A 17751-nucleotide genomic window follows, 5' to 3' on the forward strand; every position below is an offset into this window, starting at 1 on the left:
CATTGAACTATAGCAGTAGGACACTGGCTCAAGACCTCTACAGTGTCACCAGATGATACAGATAACGAGATACAGAGTTAAGTGTCAGCAGTATATTGAGGACAACCCACTCCCAAAACAAATGATTTACCCTCAGGGCTTTTCCCAAAAACTGTTTCTCTGAATATGTTTGTTTCTCATTTTTCTGTTTTTGACTCTGCGGAAGATTTACCATTCTCATGAAGTCCTGGACACGTTTAGTGGCTGAGTCAAATAGAGAGCAGCTACAAAAAAGATGATCCTGGGCAGCTTATGAGGGAAGGAGGTTATGTGAAAATCCAGGCCAGAATTTGTCAGTGAAGCTGGATGTTGCAATTAGGTCTGCTGATAAGGGTGACTAGCCAGACTATATACAAGTGACAGAGGAAGAGGTTCTTAGTGCTTGTCCTGAGGCTCTATGTGCTTGCACCTTCTCTCCAAGTAGGTAAGCTGCCCTCTCCTGCAAGGGGGGCTGGTGGGATAGGGAGAGAAGGGCAATACTTCAGATACAGACAAAGGTGTTTGGAGGGGGTTGTAGAGGAGCAAACAGCTCCCGGTAGTCCCACAGTGAGAAAAGGCATCACGTCTCATCTTAAACTTCTGGTTTTGAAGAAGCCTCCTATTTGCTATATTTTGTTAGAATAGCACAAGCAGCTTCATGTGGGACTGACTTGCCTAGCATGCAGCTTCTGGTATGCAATATTGATCTTTTAGCACTTCTCATTCACTTATCTCCCATCACCCTTTCTACTCCCAGATCTAGGATTTGCAGTACCTACAGTTTGTCTGCATATTATCTCTTTACCCCTTAATTCTTTGTGATTGTACAATTCACACTGGAAGAGACCCTCAGAACCATTCTTTGTAAACACCCCAAACCTACCCTAGCAGAAGGGGCTCCAGGCTGCTGTTTGAAATTGAACTATAATCTGGCTGGCTAGTGGATTTGCTCCTGGGAAATCACTGCTGCACAGTGACAGGCTAGAGCTATTTCCTGCCAACAGATCTTTTCATCAACAGGCACCCTCACTGGTTTATTAAGGGACAGATTCAGTGCTCCCACGTTGGCTATCCATACGCTGCAGGGAACATTGTAGGAAAGTTATTAAAGAGGGATTAAAATTTTGTTTTCTTTCCTCCTCTAATCCTCCCAGTAACAATGGGGAGGGAGCCCTGTTTTGATCAATAAAACCAAGTAGTGATCAGGGCTAAGTATGTGTATTATTTGCCTTTTTCAGATGGAGAGCCCACACTTTTGTGTGGCACTTTCCCCCTCAAGCCATCTAGGAGATGGAGCACAAACAGCCTCCTGGGAGGTGGGATGAACTACAGCAGCCTTCCAAGTTCCTAGTGTCATGTTACAGGGGAAAAGCTAGTGCAAACATGCCTTGAGGGAGAAAAAAAGGTCACTTACACACAGGTTGTTTATCCCTGTTTGGATGCTATTGGTTTTTTTCTTCTTTCCCCACCGCATTGTGATGCTTCCATGTACTTCCTGAGCTTTCTGTGTACTTCTTGCTGTGGCAGAGAATGCTGGCCCAAGAGTAGGTGGTGTGGCCTGGGACTGCGCCAGGCTTGGTGATGGGAAGGGTATGGGATTCCTCCCCCTTGCAGATCTCCCGGCCCCACCCCTTGAACCATAAGGAGATCGGGTGTGGAGAGTTGGTAGCAATGGGGGGAGGGATTCCTCCTCCCCACAAGTATTGTAGGATTTTACTTGTTTGTGATATTATCTGTATATAGATTATATTTAGCTCTCATTGTGAATAGCTGCTGACAGACATTAATTTATTTTTCTGTTCCATATTTTCACTTTGGCTTAGTTCAACTGCTTCTGAGGGTAAACTGGGCTCTGTGCTGCAGGGAGGACTGCAGCTACCTCAGAAAACAGCGGTTTCTTCTAATCCACTGCTCATTCCGGTAATATCTTTCTGTTTCAACAGGGCCAAGCGAAACTTCCTAACATGTACCAGCCACTAATTGCCTTTATTTGGGGGGCCTTTCTGCTGCCCCATGGATTGGATGGGCACTCACTGTCCCTGGCTCACTCATCAGAGAGCACTTCTGGAACGAACCAGTCCCCAACTGTCTCCATGGATGCTCCAGGCCCTACATTGCTTAGTTCCAAATCCTTCCAGTCCCCCTTCCCTCAAAAGGGTGTTTCCTGTAAGGATCTGATGCCTGATGCCCTGGAAAATTTTGCCGCCATACCTCAGCTGTCCCAGATCTTCATTCAAACTGCACTGGCACTTGCTCTGCAAAGTGGAGGCTGTACTCAGCATGCAGATATCTTGGTTCTGCGTCTCTACAGGAAGCTGGGGAAAGCAGACACAGACGCTCTGTTGTCTGTGATGGAAAGATCTCTGGGAACAGCTAGTTCTAGTCAGAGCAAGAGCAGTGCTGCTTTGGAGTTCAACCTGGACCAGCTGGCATACACACAAGCTCAGAGCTGCAAAGGTCTGGTTCAAATTAAAGGGTCTGTCTTGCATGGCTGGGTGCATAGTGTCTACAGAGGGTTTTCGGCAGCTGCTGCAGCTTGTCACCAGCAGGGGGCCAGTTGTGCTGGTGTGGCCTCCAATGATACTGGTTTCTACCAAGTAATAGAACGAGATGGCAGCTACTTCCTTCCACACTATGGCGCCCATTCCTGGCTACATCAGTGCCAGAAGACTGCAAGAAACAGTCGTTCTGCCCTAGAGAACTGTAGGAGTGAGAGGGAACAAAAAGTATACTCAGTTGTGGAATGGATACCTGTGGTCAGCACCTATTACAACTTTGGTACCAGCATCTACTACGCAACCCAGAACTGCACCAATCTGGCCAAGGAACGTGCTCTGGAGGGTGCCATGGACCTAGGCTATGATGTATTGACTGGTTTGACAGGTGGGGCAGGTGGTGTTGTTAGGATGGGTATTGCTGCAGGGCTAAAGCCTGTGGTAAAGGCTGGTGTGCGTGCTTCCATCAACTATTTCTACCCAAAGGAAGAGCATTATCCTATCCCAACCAGCTACTCTGGCCCAGTAATAATTACCTAGCTGGTTCTTCTTTCTCCACCCCCACCTCCCCAATCATGTGTCTCTTTTAGATATTTGCTATGTGTTCATATTTGATGTTTTAAGAATGTGCATGGTAGGAGGAAATAAACAGACCCTTATTTGCTCTTTTGACCGTTTGTGGGTTCCTACTTAGTGGAAATTCCATCACACATGTTCTACCTTCTTCCTAACTATTAAGTCCACAGGTTTGGGAGCAGAATCTGGTGTCCTATAGTGAGACCCCATTTCCTCTTGTGTAGACTTGGTTCTTTATGCCTCCCTAGCTATTCTTCTTACGTGTCTAACTGTGCTACCTATTTAATTTAGACAAAGGCGGATACTATTTGGCATCTGCAAATCTAGTAGGTTCACATTGTGACATACCCAAACAGAATCATATCTGCTTCCCCCATTTGCCTCATACTGGCCAAATATTATCCAAATCAGATACAATAGAAAGGTGTGGGTGTTGTGTGTGGTAATATGGTAGTACACTGATGTCAGAAGTAAACTATTTTAAACTGACACAAACGATTCCCTCTGGGCAGAATGTTTTAGGAAGAGATTGGAGACTCCAAAGTTAGTTCAAAGTAATTCCTGAGTCATCTCAATTGTACACAGACAGAAATCAGTCCTTGATGAGTACTCTGATACTGACTGAGCATTACCCTAGAGGGAGGGGCTGCAGCTAAGTAATCAAGCACTTGCCTGGCATGCAGAAAGTCCCAGGTTCAATCCCTTGCAGCTCCATTTAAAAGGACCAGGCAGTAGGTGAAGTGAAATATATAATAACATGAATTAACCAGCTTTGGTAGTCAGTGGCAAAGTATCTTTGATAAAAGGTGGAGTTACAAGTTACAGCAGGGTTTCCTAAACTTTTCTTCCCGTGGCCCACACTTCTCCTTCATGACCCACTAAAATTCGGGGGTGGAACCAGGAGACTTTGGGGGTGGAGCCAGGAGACAGGAATTATGTAATTTCCTGTGGTGTCACTTCCAGGTCAAGGGCCAAGTGATGTCACTTCCAGAGCACACTGAACCAAAACTCCACCAAAATCAAAACTCCACATTTTCCTGTGATGTCACTTCCAGGGCACTCTCCCAAACCTGCCTCATCTTCTGAAGTAACTTTGCTTTTAGAAAAATCTCTCTGAAACTCATGCTGAGCCAAAATGGGGGTGGAAAGTGGGTGGTCTGCAACTTTTTCATACGTTCCCAGGGTCCTCTCTTTCCACCCTCACACCTGCATGCACCTATCTGTTTGTGTGTTCTTCTCCAGCTTGCAAGCACTCCTAATGCCCATGTTCAATTGCCTGCATCACCTACACAGCCCTTCCTCAACAGCACTGCCCAGTGTATGCAGTTGGGAGTGTTGTTACCATTGCCATCAGGAATGCCAGTGCTGTGTACCACCCACACTGGGCCCTGGCAGCTGCTCTACCTCAAAAGATGGTGACACATTTAGTAGGCCCTTCCTTCAGCTGCTACTACTGGAACCCTGCCTCAAGCTACAACCAAGCTTGCTTGGTTTCAAGAAAATCTTTTGACAGCTATTTTTCATACTTTTCCTTGGCTGAAACGCTGGGAAATTGCTGTGAAAGGTAGCAGAGAATTGTACTGCAATTAATGAATTAATTTCAAGTTATATAAAGTTCATATAGCTTTTCAAGTTATATAAAGTTCATACAAGTTATCCCAAAAAGGATATTTATGAGGGGCTTGCAGCTTTTTACTGGCTGTGTTTCCCATGGCTTTAAAAGCAACCTGTTGTGCAGATATTTAGCCAGTGAACTTCTTTCATCCTTTTTAATATCTACAGGAGGAGTTTAATTTTGGTGACAGACAGCTGTTAAAAGCAAGACCAGTAAAATGGTGCCAAGTTCATAGTACCATCACTTCCAGTGCTGTTGAGATATACAGCAGTAATCTCCAATAATCTCTTTCTGCCCCACACCTCGCACTCTCACTCACTCACACACAGAAATCTCATAGAAAGTCCAGCTGGCTACAACTGGGGGTGCCAACTTATCATTGGCAGAGCTCCTATGTCTGCAACAACAGTATGATGAACAGAAAAGTTTCATCCAGTAAAAATGGAAGGAAAGAAAGAAAGAGAAAGGGAAATAATGAAAAGGAAGGAAAGGAAAAGAAAGACATGGAAATAAAGAACATAAGAAAAGCCATGTTGGATCAGGCCAGTGGACCATCCAGTCCAAAATTCTCTCACACAGTGGCAGGGCTTCTACTGCCCTGGCCCCTCTGGTGGACATTCTGGTGCTTTCTGGGCACTGTGTGAGAGAATTTTGGACTGGATGGTCCACTGGCCTGATCCAACATGGCTTTTCTTATGTTCTTTATTTCCATGTCTTTCTTTTCCTTTAATTGCAGTACAATTCTCTGCTATTTTTCACAGCAATTTCCCAGCATTTCAGCCAAGGAAAAGTATGAAAAATAGCTGTCAAAAGATTTTCTTGAAACCAAGCAAGCTTGGTTGTAGCTTGAGGCAGGGTTCCAGTAGTAGCAGCTGAAGGAAGGGCCTACTAAATGTGTCACCATCTTTTGAGGTAGAGCAGCTGCCAGGGCCCAGTGTGGGTGGTACACAGCACTGGCATTCCTGATGGCAATGGCAACAACACTCCCAACTGCATACACTGGGCAGTGCTGTTGAGGAAGGGCTGTGTAGGTGATGCAGGCAATTGAACATGGGCATTAGGAGTGCTTGCAAGCTGGAGAAGAACACACAAACAGATAGGTGCATGCAGGTATGGGGGTGGAAAGAGAGGACCCTTGGAATGTATGAGAAAGTTGAAGACCACCCACATTCCACACCCATTTTGGCTCAGCATGAGTTTCAGAGAGATTTTTTGAAAACAAAGTTACTTCAGAAGAAAAGGCAGGCTTGGGGGAGTGCCCTGGAAGTGACATTATAGGAAGAGGTGGAGTATTGGTTCAGTGTGCCCCGGAAGTGACATCACTTGGCCCTTGACCTGGAAGTGACACCACAGGAAATGACATAATTCCTGGCTCCACCCCCGAAGTCTCCTGGCTCTAGCCCCAAATTTTAGTGGGCCATGAAGGAAAAATGTAAAAGTGACTGGGCCACAGGGAAAAAGTTTGGGAAATCCTGCTCTATAGAGGTTTTATAGAGCACTGGCACCATAGAGTTTTTAACCCAAATACTAGAGCATCCCCCACGCAACATGCCCAGCACGATGATGCTACTTCCCCTGCTGAAAGCCAGGTGAGACCTGGCAATTCTAGCTGGAAGGGCAGCACCCAATAGTCTCCCTGAGGTGGCGTCACTTGGCTTGATTGCATCCTGGCTGCTGCTAGAGGCAGGGGCTCCATCCAAGGGGAGGACCCAGCCACAGTGGTCTTTTGGTTTCCTCTTGATGCACCCCTCCCTCTCCCCCCCCCACAAACATGGGGATGATAAGTGCCCCGAGAAATTTAAGTGTCCCCTGACTTTAAAAAATTAGGCCTGACAGTAGGATGGCATGACCTACTTGTAACCCTGAATATGAGAGAGAGTGTAGACAGTGGTAGGTACTCTGTGAGTTGAGAATGGTCAGAATGAATGAAGGTCAGAATGAAAACTCAACAAAAGTAGTGCCTAAAAATATAAAGGGAATAAAATACCTCAGCCAATGAGAAGGTTCTGGTCCTGTTCGTGTCAGAAGACAGAGGCACCAAAGAACAGTCTCTTGGGAAAGTCTGTTAATTTTAAATGGTGAGAGAAATATTCACACATTCTCAATATTGTTATTTATCTGCATATTATACATCATGGCACAAATTTCCTGTTTTAAGCTTCAACTGTTGTGCATTTTTTTTTTAATGAGGACATTTTGGGGATCATTTTGATCTTTCACTTCAGGTCCAAAATGTCTGAGGCAGGCTGATAGTGTGCCTGGAGGTATTCGGAACAGATTCCAGTCCTCCCTGGAAAGGAGCAAATATCTGCTCAAAGATATTTTGGTGCTGGAAGTTGAACATCCAAATTCCTGGTAGTAAAAAAGAATAGGCCATTGACTAGTAAGTTTCAGTCTTTTAACAGCACCAAATCTGTTGCACTATGACAAATTCCACTCCCCTGCTTAATTTTAATGTGTTATTTTATTAACTAGTTTGTAATTTTATAAAGCATATACTTAGCACCAATTCATGAGTAGTGACTGCTTATCCTGAAGGTATAGTAAGGCAGTATGATAGAAGAAATATGTAACTAGGAAGTAGGATGGCAAGATGCCCTTTTTATTTTATTTTATTGAGGCCCATTCTGGGAAATGTCTGTGTTCTGCTTTTGTCCAGTAAAACTGGCCAAAGTGGCTATGGAGGCTTGATTCTTGAGGTCACCACAGCTACATCATGGTTGCCAATCCCCAGGTGGGGGCAGGGGATCCCCCGGTTTGGAGGCCCTCCCCCCACTTCAGGGTCATCAGAAAGCGGGGGGAGGGGAGGGAAATGTCTGCTGGGAACTCTGTTATTCCCTATGGAGATTTATTCCCATAGAAAATAATGGAGAATTGATCCGCGGGGCTCTGGGGGGGGGGGCTGCTTTTTGAGGTAGAGGCACCAAATTTTCAGTACAGCATCTAGTGCCTCTCCCCAAAAGAAGAAGAAGAAGATATTGGATTTATATCCCGCCCTTCACTCCGAAGAGTCTCAGAGCGGCTCACAATCTCCTTTACCTTCCTCCCCCACAACAGACACCCTGTGAGGTGGGTGAGGCTGGAGAAGGCTCTCACAGCAGCTGCCCTTTCAAGGACAACCTCTGCCAGAGCTATGGCTGACCCAAGGCCATGCTAGCAGGTGCAAGTGGAGGAGTGGGGAATCAAACCCGGTTCTCCCAGATAAGAGTCCGCACACTTAACCACTACACCAAACTAGCACCAAAATATCCCTCAAGTTTCAAAACGATTGGACCAGCGTGTCCAATTCTATGAGCCCCAAAAGAAGGTGCCCCTATCCTTCATTACTTCCTATGGAAGGAAGGCATTGAAAAGGTGTGCTGTCCCTTTAAATGTGATGGCCAGAACTCCCTTTGGAGTTCAGTTATGCTTGTCACAGCCTTGATCTTGGCTCCACCCCAATGTCTCCTGGCTCCACCCCCAAAGTCCCCAGATACTTCTTAAATTGGACTTGGCAACCCTAGCTACATGCCATTGAAAGCTGGGATGCTCAGGCTTGCTGGGCTGTTTGAAGTGATTAAAGAAGATGAACTATTTGAAGGAATAGTGGGATGGCTTTAAGAGTTCTCCTTCAATACTTAGTACCTGGGAAGCAGAAAAAGTTGGCACTGTGGTAAACTATAGTTCTGTTATATTAATTATGTGTCAATTTGCATCGTGTAAATTAGCGTATGCACATGTCCTTCCTCTTTTTAATTGAGAACCCTTGTCCTCTTTTTTTGGTCACCTAAAGGTCAATACGAATTGCCCCTTTAAGGCCGCTGGCGTTTCTAAATAAATAAGCCCACATTCTTAGCCAATCATATTTCCCTTCATCCAAGACGCGCGAGGCCCCGCCTCCTTAGCTGACATCATTCCCGGGAAATCGAAATATTCTGAGGCTAGAACGGGCGCTTTAATAGCCTCTAATAGCTTTCCTCTGTCGGTTGCTGAACGCCGCCCAAGACTTTTCGTCCAGTCAAGCGAGGAATGGGCGGAGTAATGACTAATTTGTGGGCGGAGTAATCTCAGAAATAGCAAGTGAAAGGAAGGCAGTGCGTTGGTTCTTGCTGGACATCGGTTTTTGCATCGGTAGGGAAATTAATGAGCGTTAAATTGGGGCTGCACGGAGGATGGTGGGACGGGCATCTAATAAGCAAGGATGGGAGCTGCGCACAGCGGTAGTTTTTGGACAGTTTCAGAGAGAAAATGCAACTCGGGAGGGAGATCTATCTAGAGGGTGGGTGGTGGGTACCCAGTTACTGTAGATTTCATAGGCTATGCCAGGGGTGGCCAACGGTAGCTCTCCAGATGTTTTTTGCCTACAACTCCCATCAGCCCCAGCCATTGGCCATGCTGGCTGGGGCTAATGAGAATTGTAGGCAAAAAACATCTGGAGAGCTACCGTTGGCCACCCCTGGGCTAGGCGGAGGAAGTTGGCATAGGGGCATAGTTGAAACTAGGGAGGGGGTGTGGCCAGAGCGCCTAGTGATTTAGAAAAGTTGGTGCCCAAGTAACGGGCTCAAGAAATTAGGTTTTACAGGTATCCTATTAGAAAGTTATCAGTCTCACTTGCAACTTTTTCCAGGACAGATATTGGACTGCATGGTATTCTGTTTCATTAGCAAAATGTCTTCTGGAACTTTGTCAGGTCATGGTTATTATATGTACTGAGGAAAACAAATTACCCCATAATATATATATGCCCTGATTTTGCCTTATGAAGCCAGTATTTGCAATGGGTTCTCAATCTTTTTTTTTTTTTAAGACAGCTAATATTCGTGTTTGAAGCTGCATGTCTGGCTTTTATTTCTTTGTTGGTGCCTGTGTGAGTCACTGCTCTGGCTGTGCTCTTTTGCCTAATAAAAGATAGACCACAGCAGCAATTTGTACAGAAGAGCAATGTGCAGTCTCCTCCAGAGAATGCATCTCTTTATTGGGAATAACTGACAGTATAAATTGGTTTAGATGGGCCTGGAGTAATTTTTACTAAAATTGCACTGGAAGTGAGCGGGTAGAATCAGATGCTAAAACATGGCGGCAGTTACCTGCTTGCACCTGAGACAAATTGAAAGTAGACAAAGCCAGAGCAGTGATTCGTGCAGACATAGTACCCAGAGTTCTTCCAGAGGTCTGTGGTAGTGTAATTCATTCTGGCAGGACATAGTTGAGAGTTGCTGCTTTAGGTATTTAAAGATGGGGAAAATATATTTATATGCATTTTTTTGTATGCTTGTGTTACCTTTTGTTTGAGGTGAAGTGGTTTTTCTGAGGTATGTTTTATCTTCATTTATATTCCACCTCTCTTCTCAATGGGGACCCAAAGCTAGTGACATTATTTTCCATTCCTCCATTTTATCCTCACAACAACTCCATGAAATAGGTTAGGCTGAGAATGTGTGACTGAGAATGGGTCACTCAGTGAGCTTCCATAGCAGAGTGGGAATTTGAACCCTTGGCCTCCCAGATCCTAGGCCAGCACACTAATCATAACCTAATGCTGATCTAGTCTCTTGTGAATTTCTATATCTATCGTATGCAAAAAGCCTCTTGAAATCACCACTGGAGAGCTGGTTTTTATATCCCACTTTCCTCAACCTTAAGAAGTCCCAAAGCATGAAGTACAACTGCCTTTCCCTTCCTCTCCCCACAAGAGGCACCTTGTGAGGTAGGTGGGGCTGAGAGAGTTCTGAGAACAGTGACTGGTCCAAGGTCACCCAGCAGGCTTCATGTGGAGGAGTGGGGAATCAAACCCGACTCTCTAGATTAGAGTCCACTGTTCTTAACCACTACGCCAGTCTCTGGCCAAAAATAGTTTGATTTAAAAAAATAAAATCTCATTTGAACACTGATAGTTGTTTCTTAAAATGATTTTCTGATGTAATTTGTCTTAATTACATTTTTAGGTTTTGCTTTTATTCATTTAGGAAATTTACATGCCACTTGCTCTAGGAGTCTCATGAGGTTTAAAAGAAACAAAATAATAAAGACAGCAACAATGCAATCACAAATGTAACCATAAATTCAAGCCAAGAGTCCACCAGGTGCAATAAAACGGCATAAAGCAGCGTTCACCAGCCTAAAGTGTTATCATAAAGCACCCATCAGGCTAGAAGCAATCTATAACAATAGTTTTAAAAAGATTAAACTTTTCAGTTGTGTTTGGTTTGTCTTGTTCAGCCTAGATAATGTTTGACTTGATACCAAAAGTAAGGTAAGGTAGGTGACAGGTGAACCTCAAATTTGATGGCATTCCAGGGGGGAGGTGCCACCATGGAAAAAGCCTTGTCTCTGGATGCCATCTGCCATCTCTGCTGACAAGGGCTTGGAGAGAGAGTGAGCAGAGCTCGGGTGGCATATCTTAAGTAATGGGCTGGACAGGAGGCAGTTCTTCAAGTACCTCAATCCTAGGTAGTTTAGGGCTTTAAAGATAAGGGCCAACATTCTGAATTTTGCCTGGAAAGGAAACAAAGGATTTTAAGAGCAAAGTTTTGAGTCTGTATCAGTGTTCCTTTGTTCCATTTCTTCAAGTTGTGTGTTGATAGAAATCTTGTTGTACGAAGCATAATCCTAAAAATTACTACTCCCAGCCGGGGGTGGTAGTGCGTATTTGATAAACATTTCATTCTGGTAGATGATGATGATAGGCATTCCATGTGAAATTGTATTATATTCAATTATATCACTTATTCTTAGAGGTTAATTTTTAACATCAGGAGTTGTTGCAAAGATGCTGTGATTATTCTGGCAATATTGTAAAACGTAGTTATAATGGAAGGGAAGAATAAGCATTGTTTCTGTGGCAAATACTTAGGCATTTGCTTAACACTCACTGTGCCATCTGTGGGGCTGTCACTGGGACACCTAACTGGTGTCCTTCTGGGTTATATTATGCATATTGTAATAAGTAAAAACCATTGCGAAAAAACTGTCCCATAAGTTCTAAGTGGCCTTTTCCCTGATATGCCTTTTATTGAAAAATGAACTAAAAAAAGTTGCAAAAACACCTGAAATTTGTAAAATACAAATTGTACAAAGGAGAGAAGGTAGAAAGAAAGAGGAAAACTTTGTGCCAAGGTGGATTGCCCTTTGTTAATTTCTGTAAACGGTTGGTATAATTTAGATTTAATTTTAGCTCCCTTTGGGGGCTGTGTATAATTGTGATGTGACATGGTTTCTATCTGTTGACTTCTATGTGTGGCCTTTTATATATTTTTTTAAATGTTTGACTGTAAAATTTAAAAAGTGAGCTCCTGGTTCCTATTTATTTGGGGAGCTATTCTAATGTAGACTTGGACTAAGGATCCTTGTTTAGCCATACGCATCTGCCTGAAGTAAGTTCTAGTCCACATGGAATAAAATCTTTTTAGACTTTGCTGTGCTGGAAGGCTTTTTCTGCAGCAGACTAGTGTGGAATTACTGCCATTCAGCCTCCTGAATGTAGATTTCTGTGGGATATAGTTGCCTAGGACAGCAAGATGAGAATCTATATATTTTATTTAAAAAATTATCCTTGATTGAAACCAAGCAAAGTATTCCTAGCTGGGATGAGGCTACCTGTGAAAAATCACAGAGCATCCTGCACTCTGACCTTATTGTTTTTCTGTGGTGATTTTCAGAAAATGGAAGCTCTTTAGTAATACTATTTAACTTTGATTTACAGAAATAGGTGTAGGTACTTAGCCCTACTTAGGATCTATCTCTTTTCTGCTTGTTCAAATCAATGGCTGCCTTGGCAGTGAAGAGTGCTTGGTTCCATAAATAACCCTTGATGTCTCTATGTTGTTTTTGTCTGATTCTGCCTGTCTCTTATTGGTTTCACATCCCCCTTTGCCAGTTTCGTTTTGCCTGAAAACTGAAACAGTATGAATCAAGAAAAAAATCTGTCATGGTTTCCAGGACTGAACTACAGTTTTTGGTTTCTTCTGTGTTTATTAAACAGGATAAAAGCATGCTTTTACTTTAAAACTACTTTTTCTCCTAATGGAGAAACCCAACAGATACCCTTAGCTTTTCTGCCCAGTGTGGGTAAACTCGGGGGTGGTTTTTCCAAAGGAAAACCAGCAGGGAAAGGAAAGGGTTGCCTTCTCTTCTCATGCATTGTCCTCTTACATAAAGCAGTAATGGTAGCAAAACTTGCAAAAGATGAAAGTCATAATTGAGCCCTCCCTCCCCTTTCCAACCATTGATCCAGTCCAGATTTTCAGAAGTGAATGCTCAGAACTGCTGTGAAAAAGTACTATGTGTGCAATTAAATTTGTAGCCTAGGAAGATGTTTCACTGGCGTGCTAGCATTGCACATATTGCTATTTTTCACAGATACTGGCCCAGTTTAAATGGAATGCTGACTGCATGCAAAACCATACAATTGAGTTTTTCTTCTTTTTTAACTCACACCTTTATCACTTGTGTGGACTGTGCATATTGAGGAGCACAGTAAGGGAAGAGCTGAGGCAAAACCTCTGGTGCTGGTAGCTTTGGGGAAGTGGAGAAAGAGAAGCTTTGCCAAAGTCCCAGCTCTTGGGGGGGGGGGGGGCGGGATATACCTGAGAGAGTTATTAGTCTCTCACATCGCCCCCCCCCCGGTAGTTCATAAAGGGTAGAGTAATTATTTTGAAAATCCAACTTAAAAAAATAGTTTTATGTTTCAACTCTAGTCAGTTTCCCTTTTAGTAATAGCATGATTTAAATGAAATATGAACTTTGTGCAGGCACTTGGTCTCTTAATATTGAATTTATGTCCTTCTATGAAAGATATGAAAATTTGTTGGGTAGTGATACAGTACAGTGTTCAGTGGGAGCCAAGGAATGTCAAGTCACCACAGATATCACCCACTGATCTTCCTGGATGACCCCTCATTCCTGTTTTATTCCTAGAAACTACTGGCTAATTATGCTGAAATTATGGGAGCAATCCTAAATTTATTCAGTGAGTCTTGTTCCCAGGAAACTGTTTTTATGTTTGAAGCCTGTTGATATCAAAAATGTGGACGCTTATCTTCTGCCTCATGGACCAGTAACTCCCCTTGCTTCTAGTTAAAGTGCCTTTTTTTTTTTTGTGGGATGACAAGGGAGAAGGCGATGCAGGCTAAAACAGAAAGCAGCACTGAGGAAAACAACAGTGAGGAAAAAGAAGCACTTTGTGTAGTTGAATATAACCAGTTCTCATCTACAAAATCTTATCATTGCTGCATCTCTTAAAAGAGACCCTGTTTGAGATAATGAACATTGTTATCTAAAAACCAACAATGTATTATAATATTGCTTTCTAAAACAGCAGAAATATTAAGTTTAAAGAAATATATAGAGTGTATCCTTTGAGGTTGTATAAAGGTTCTGTTTGAATTACTACGTATTATGGTTACAATAACCAAAATATACAGTTTTAATCAGCATGAACTCATTTGCACATTAGGCCACACCCCCTGGCTGGCACCAAGTCAGCTGGAACTGTGTTCCTGTGCGTTCCTGCACAAAACCTGCTCTCCCCCCCCCTGGTTTTAATTAGGAAATATATAAATCAGTGGAACATTTTGATTTAAATCTTGATTAGTGATCCAGGGTGTGTTTTTTTTTTTCTTGGTAGTTTAAGTTACTGTAGTTAGGACAGTTGTACATCACCTAGAGATGTAAAGGCCTGGGAAAAAAATGGAAAAACTTGGGGGGGGGGAATGGAAAAACTTGGGGGGGGGGAAACTTTCCCCCAAAGCCTTTTTTTTTCCTTAAAAAAATTGGAAAAATTGAAGAAAAGAAATTGATTATGGAACATTTTATTTTATATGATGAATAAAATATTTTAAAGCAAGGTGTTCAGCTATTTTCCAAATAATTTATAAAAAATATGTATGGTATCAGATTATTCTAATTTCTGTGCACTGAGGACAAGCAAGGCCTAGGTCATGCACGTTCATTGAAATTTAGTCCTACACTCCCTTCTAGACACTTCCCCCCTCTTCAGTTCTTTTTATGAGAATGAGTTTTTTATTTTTATTTCATACTGTGGAGAGGAAATATGAATAATTGCTACTTCTGGATTTTTAAAAATTGTCTTGTGCAGGTTTTTAAGTCTGTTCCACATAAACTAGTAAACAGTTCAGGAGATTGTTCCTCCATTTGTTACAATTGCAAAGAAATATTATATAAAAAGTAAATTCTGTTTGTAATTGTTTGGATACACTCTATTTTTAATATGCTAGTTTTGATAATTTCATGCCAAGTAAGATTGTCCATAGTCATATTTTATGTTCCTAAAGTAACAGAATTACTTTCAATCTGGAAAAGAAAAAAGAAGTGTTAATGTAGCATTTTTTTCAATTTTCCCAAAAATTTCCATTTTTTTCTGGAAAAAAACTGGGTTTTTTTCCGAGCTTCAAAGTTTCCAGAAATTTCACATCTCTATCATCACCTCTCCATATACCTTACTCAAGGTGACTAACCAGAAAAAAAGGGGGGGGACCTGAATATGGATTAAAACAGCAAATAAATAAAACTACCTCCACAGGAGTTAAAGTCTGTAGATGTATATAAACACAGTCTTGTACTGCAATCCAGCAGAGTTGAATCCCGTTAAGCCCACTAAGTTTAGCTGACCAGTAGTGCAATCCTAAACACACTTTTCTGGCACTAAGCTCCATTAAATAGCCCTGAGGAGAATGTTGAGTGGACCAGCTTGGAACTGTTGTCTGAGAAGGGTATCACTGCTTAGGACTCTGACAGGAACACAAAAGCAAGCCATAAAATAACACTAGGTGGGTAATGCAGCCCAGGGGAATACAAGAGAGAGTTGATTTCACTATTTAAGCTAATTAATTATGTCTGCTTGGGAATTTCATTGAGCTCAGTGGAACTTGTCTTTAGCATCATTGGATTAGTCTGTCACTTTTCTTCTTCTTTGGAAGCTTGTTTAGGAAGCTTGCTGGCCCAGTCACCTACTCTAGACCTAACCTGCCTTACAGGGCAGTTGTGAGGACAGAAAGGGGAAGGGGAGAACAGTGTAAGCCATTGGGTCCCCATTGGGGAGAAAGGTGGAAGATTAAATGAAATAAAATAAATTAAACTTTAAGGGGAGGGACGGTGGCTCAGTGGTAGAGCATCTGCTTGGGAAGCAGAAGGTCCCAGGTTCAATCCCCGGCATCTCCAAAAAAGGGTCCAGGCAAATAGGTGTGAAAAACCTCAGCTTGAGACCCTGGAGAGCCGCTGCCAGTCTGAGAAGACAATACTGACTTTGATGGACCAAGTGTCTGATTCAGTATAAGGCAGCTTCATATGTTCATATGTTCAACAGTTTTTCATATTGAAATGTAATATAAATTATGGGCACAGTCTTTTCCAGCACAGGATTCTCTTCTTCCTCAGACAGACGTAAGCTTGTTTTTCGTTTGTTAAAATCCTTTTAATACAAAATATATCTTGAACTGGCATTGGTGCATTCTCTCTGATCACTTGATTTCCTGCGGAAGGACCCATTGCCATCTCCTTGATGTTCTAATTTTCTTCCACAGAGGGGAGTCCAGTATCGTTCCCCCAACATGGCCCAGTGGCAACAGATCCGGATGCTGGACAATATCCATCGGGAGGAGGTGCACCGTCTCTACTCAAATGATTGCCTGCCAATGGAAGTGCGGGAATACCTAGCCTACTGGATTGAAGACCAGAACTGGTAATGCCACTTGGTCACTGTTGGAAAAACCAATTAGGTGGAGAAAAATAACTTATCCCCTTTCCTTCCTATGTGTCTTGTTCAGGATTCACTTGGTCTTGAGAGATACATAGAGTGAATGTGCCTTCGCTGTCTGAGCAGATACAGATAGAATCTGTAAGCAGCAAACCCCAGAGCCTGCATGATCGAGAGGCCAGGAGCCCTTAACTGGCAGAGGAACAGGGTGGAATTAGTCAGAAGAACCCAAACAATTCTTGGTCACTATGGCTTGTGATTGAGAAATTAAAGTCAGTGCTAGATTTGACCTGTACCTAGCAGGGTGGTCAAATGGAGGCTTGTTCTGATACTTCTTCCAGCTGTTGAATTGTTAGCTTTAAAAGGATGTTGGGATCTAGTGCCTTTCTAGAGATGGATTGCGTGTTACTCCTTTTGTTTTGGGGTATTATTTTGCTATGTCAAGTGTGTGTGGAGGTGGGGAAGTTCACTAGCTGGACCAGCACGTTATTTTCACTGCAACTACTTAAATATTTTGAGGATAGAAGTTAGTATATGTCTGGCCTCCTTTAAGAGGTTGATCTGGAGTGATAATGGAGCACCATTGGGTTTTATTTCTCAAGAAGAACATTCCTTGAGAAAGAAACCTCACATGGAAAGAGAAGTTCCCATAGGTGCAATACAAGACATCTAGTAGGGGAAGGGATTTCTTCATCCTACCACGTCTTGAAAAGAATCTGCACATGTTAGCATAGTATATTAATTTTTGGCCTGGCAAACTGAGTCTTGATTAGGACTCTGGGCCTAATTACTTGTGGCATGCTTCTCCATGACCTCTTGAGCCAATGTAATCCTTCTGCACTTGCAAATTATCTTGTGGGAATTTGTTTTCCAGATAAGAACATAAGAGAAGCCATGTTGGATCAGGCCAACGGCCCATCCAGTCCAACACTCTGTGTCACACAGTGGCAAAAAATTTTATATTTACACACACACTGTGGCTAATAGCCACTGATGGACCTGTGCTCCATATTTTATCTAAACCCCTCTTGAAGGTGGCTATACTTGTGGCTGCCACCACCTCCTGTGGCAGTAAATTCCACATGTTAATCACCCTTTGGGCTCAATTCTGATCAGGATTGTGGTATACAAGAAGAAAAGGGCTTCCTTATATTCCCCCCCCCATGCTATTTTCCTGATGTGGTGGTTGCTATTTGTCCCATTGCAGATTCTGCAGGGTGCTATTTCAGGTCAGGAAAATGGGGGGTGGGCCCTGAAACAGATGAAAAAAGATTTTAGGGTAGTGGTGTATAGCTCAGTAAATGTGTGAACCCAGTGTGCTGTAGCAGTGAAAAGGCAAACTCTATCCTAGGGAT

General features: G+C 42.9%; 2 protein-coding genes across 3 annotated transcripts in view; both read left to right on the forward strand.

Moving 5' to 3' along the window:
* Positions 1–287: 287 nt before the first annotated feature.
* Positions 288–3185, forward strand: APOF (apolipoprotein F). Of its 2 annotated transcripts, none has more exons than XM_060253007.1 (2): positions 288–463; positions 1962–3185. In XM_060253007.1, the coding sequence occupies exon 2, from the start codon at positions 1983–1985 to the stop codon at positions 3051–3053; it is 1071 nt and encodes a 356-aa protein (XP_060108990.1). In that variant the 5' UTR covers positions 288–463; positions 1962–1982; the 3' UTR covers positions 3054–3185. The 2 variants fall into 2 exon arrangements, with proteins under 2 accessions (XP_060108990.1, XP_060108991.1); XM_060253008.1 differs by having other exon boundaries at positions 329–459.
* Positions 3186–16205: 13020 nt separating this feature from the next.
* STAT2 (signal transducer and activator of transcription 2) overlaps positions 16206–17751 on the forward strand; it is a 38501-nt gene continuing 36955 nt past the window's right edge. The window contains exon 1 of the mRNA XM_060252680.1: positions 16206–16381. Coding sequence (XP_060108663.1) covers positions 16251–16381 — 131 coding nt within the window. The 5' untranslated portion in view covers positions 16206–16250. The remainder of the gene's footprint in view (positions 16382–17751) is intronic.

Source organism: Heteronotia binoei, chromosome 13 (assembly GCF_032191835.1).
Source record: "Heteronotia binoei isolate CCM8104 ecotype False Entrance Well chromosome 13, APGP_CSIRO_Hbin_v1, whole genome shotgun sequence".
Taxonomy (NCBI): Eukaryota; Metazoa; Chordata; class Lepidosauria; order Squamata; family Gekkonidae; genus Heteronotia; species Heteronotia binoei.

What these genes read in the sequence shown, in the direction of transcription:
- APOF (XM_060253007.1), top strand. Translation starts at nt 1,983, where the DNA reads ATGTACCAGCCACTAATTGCCTTTATTTGGGGGGCCTTTCTGCTGCCC.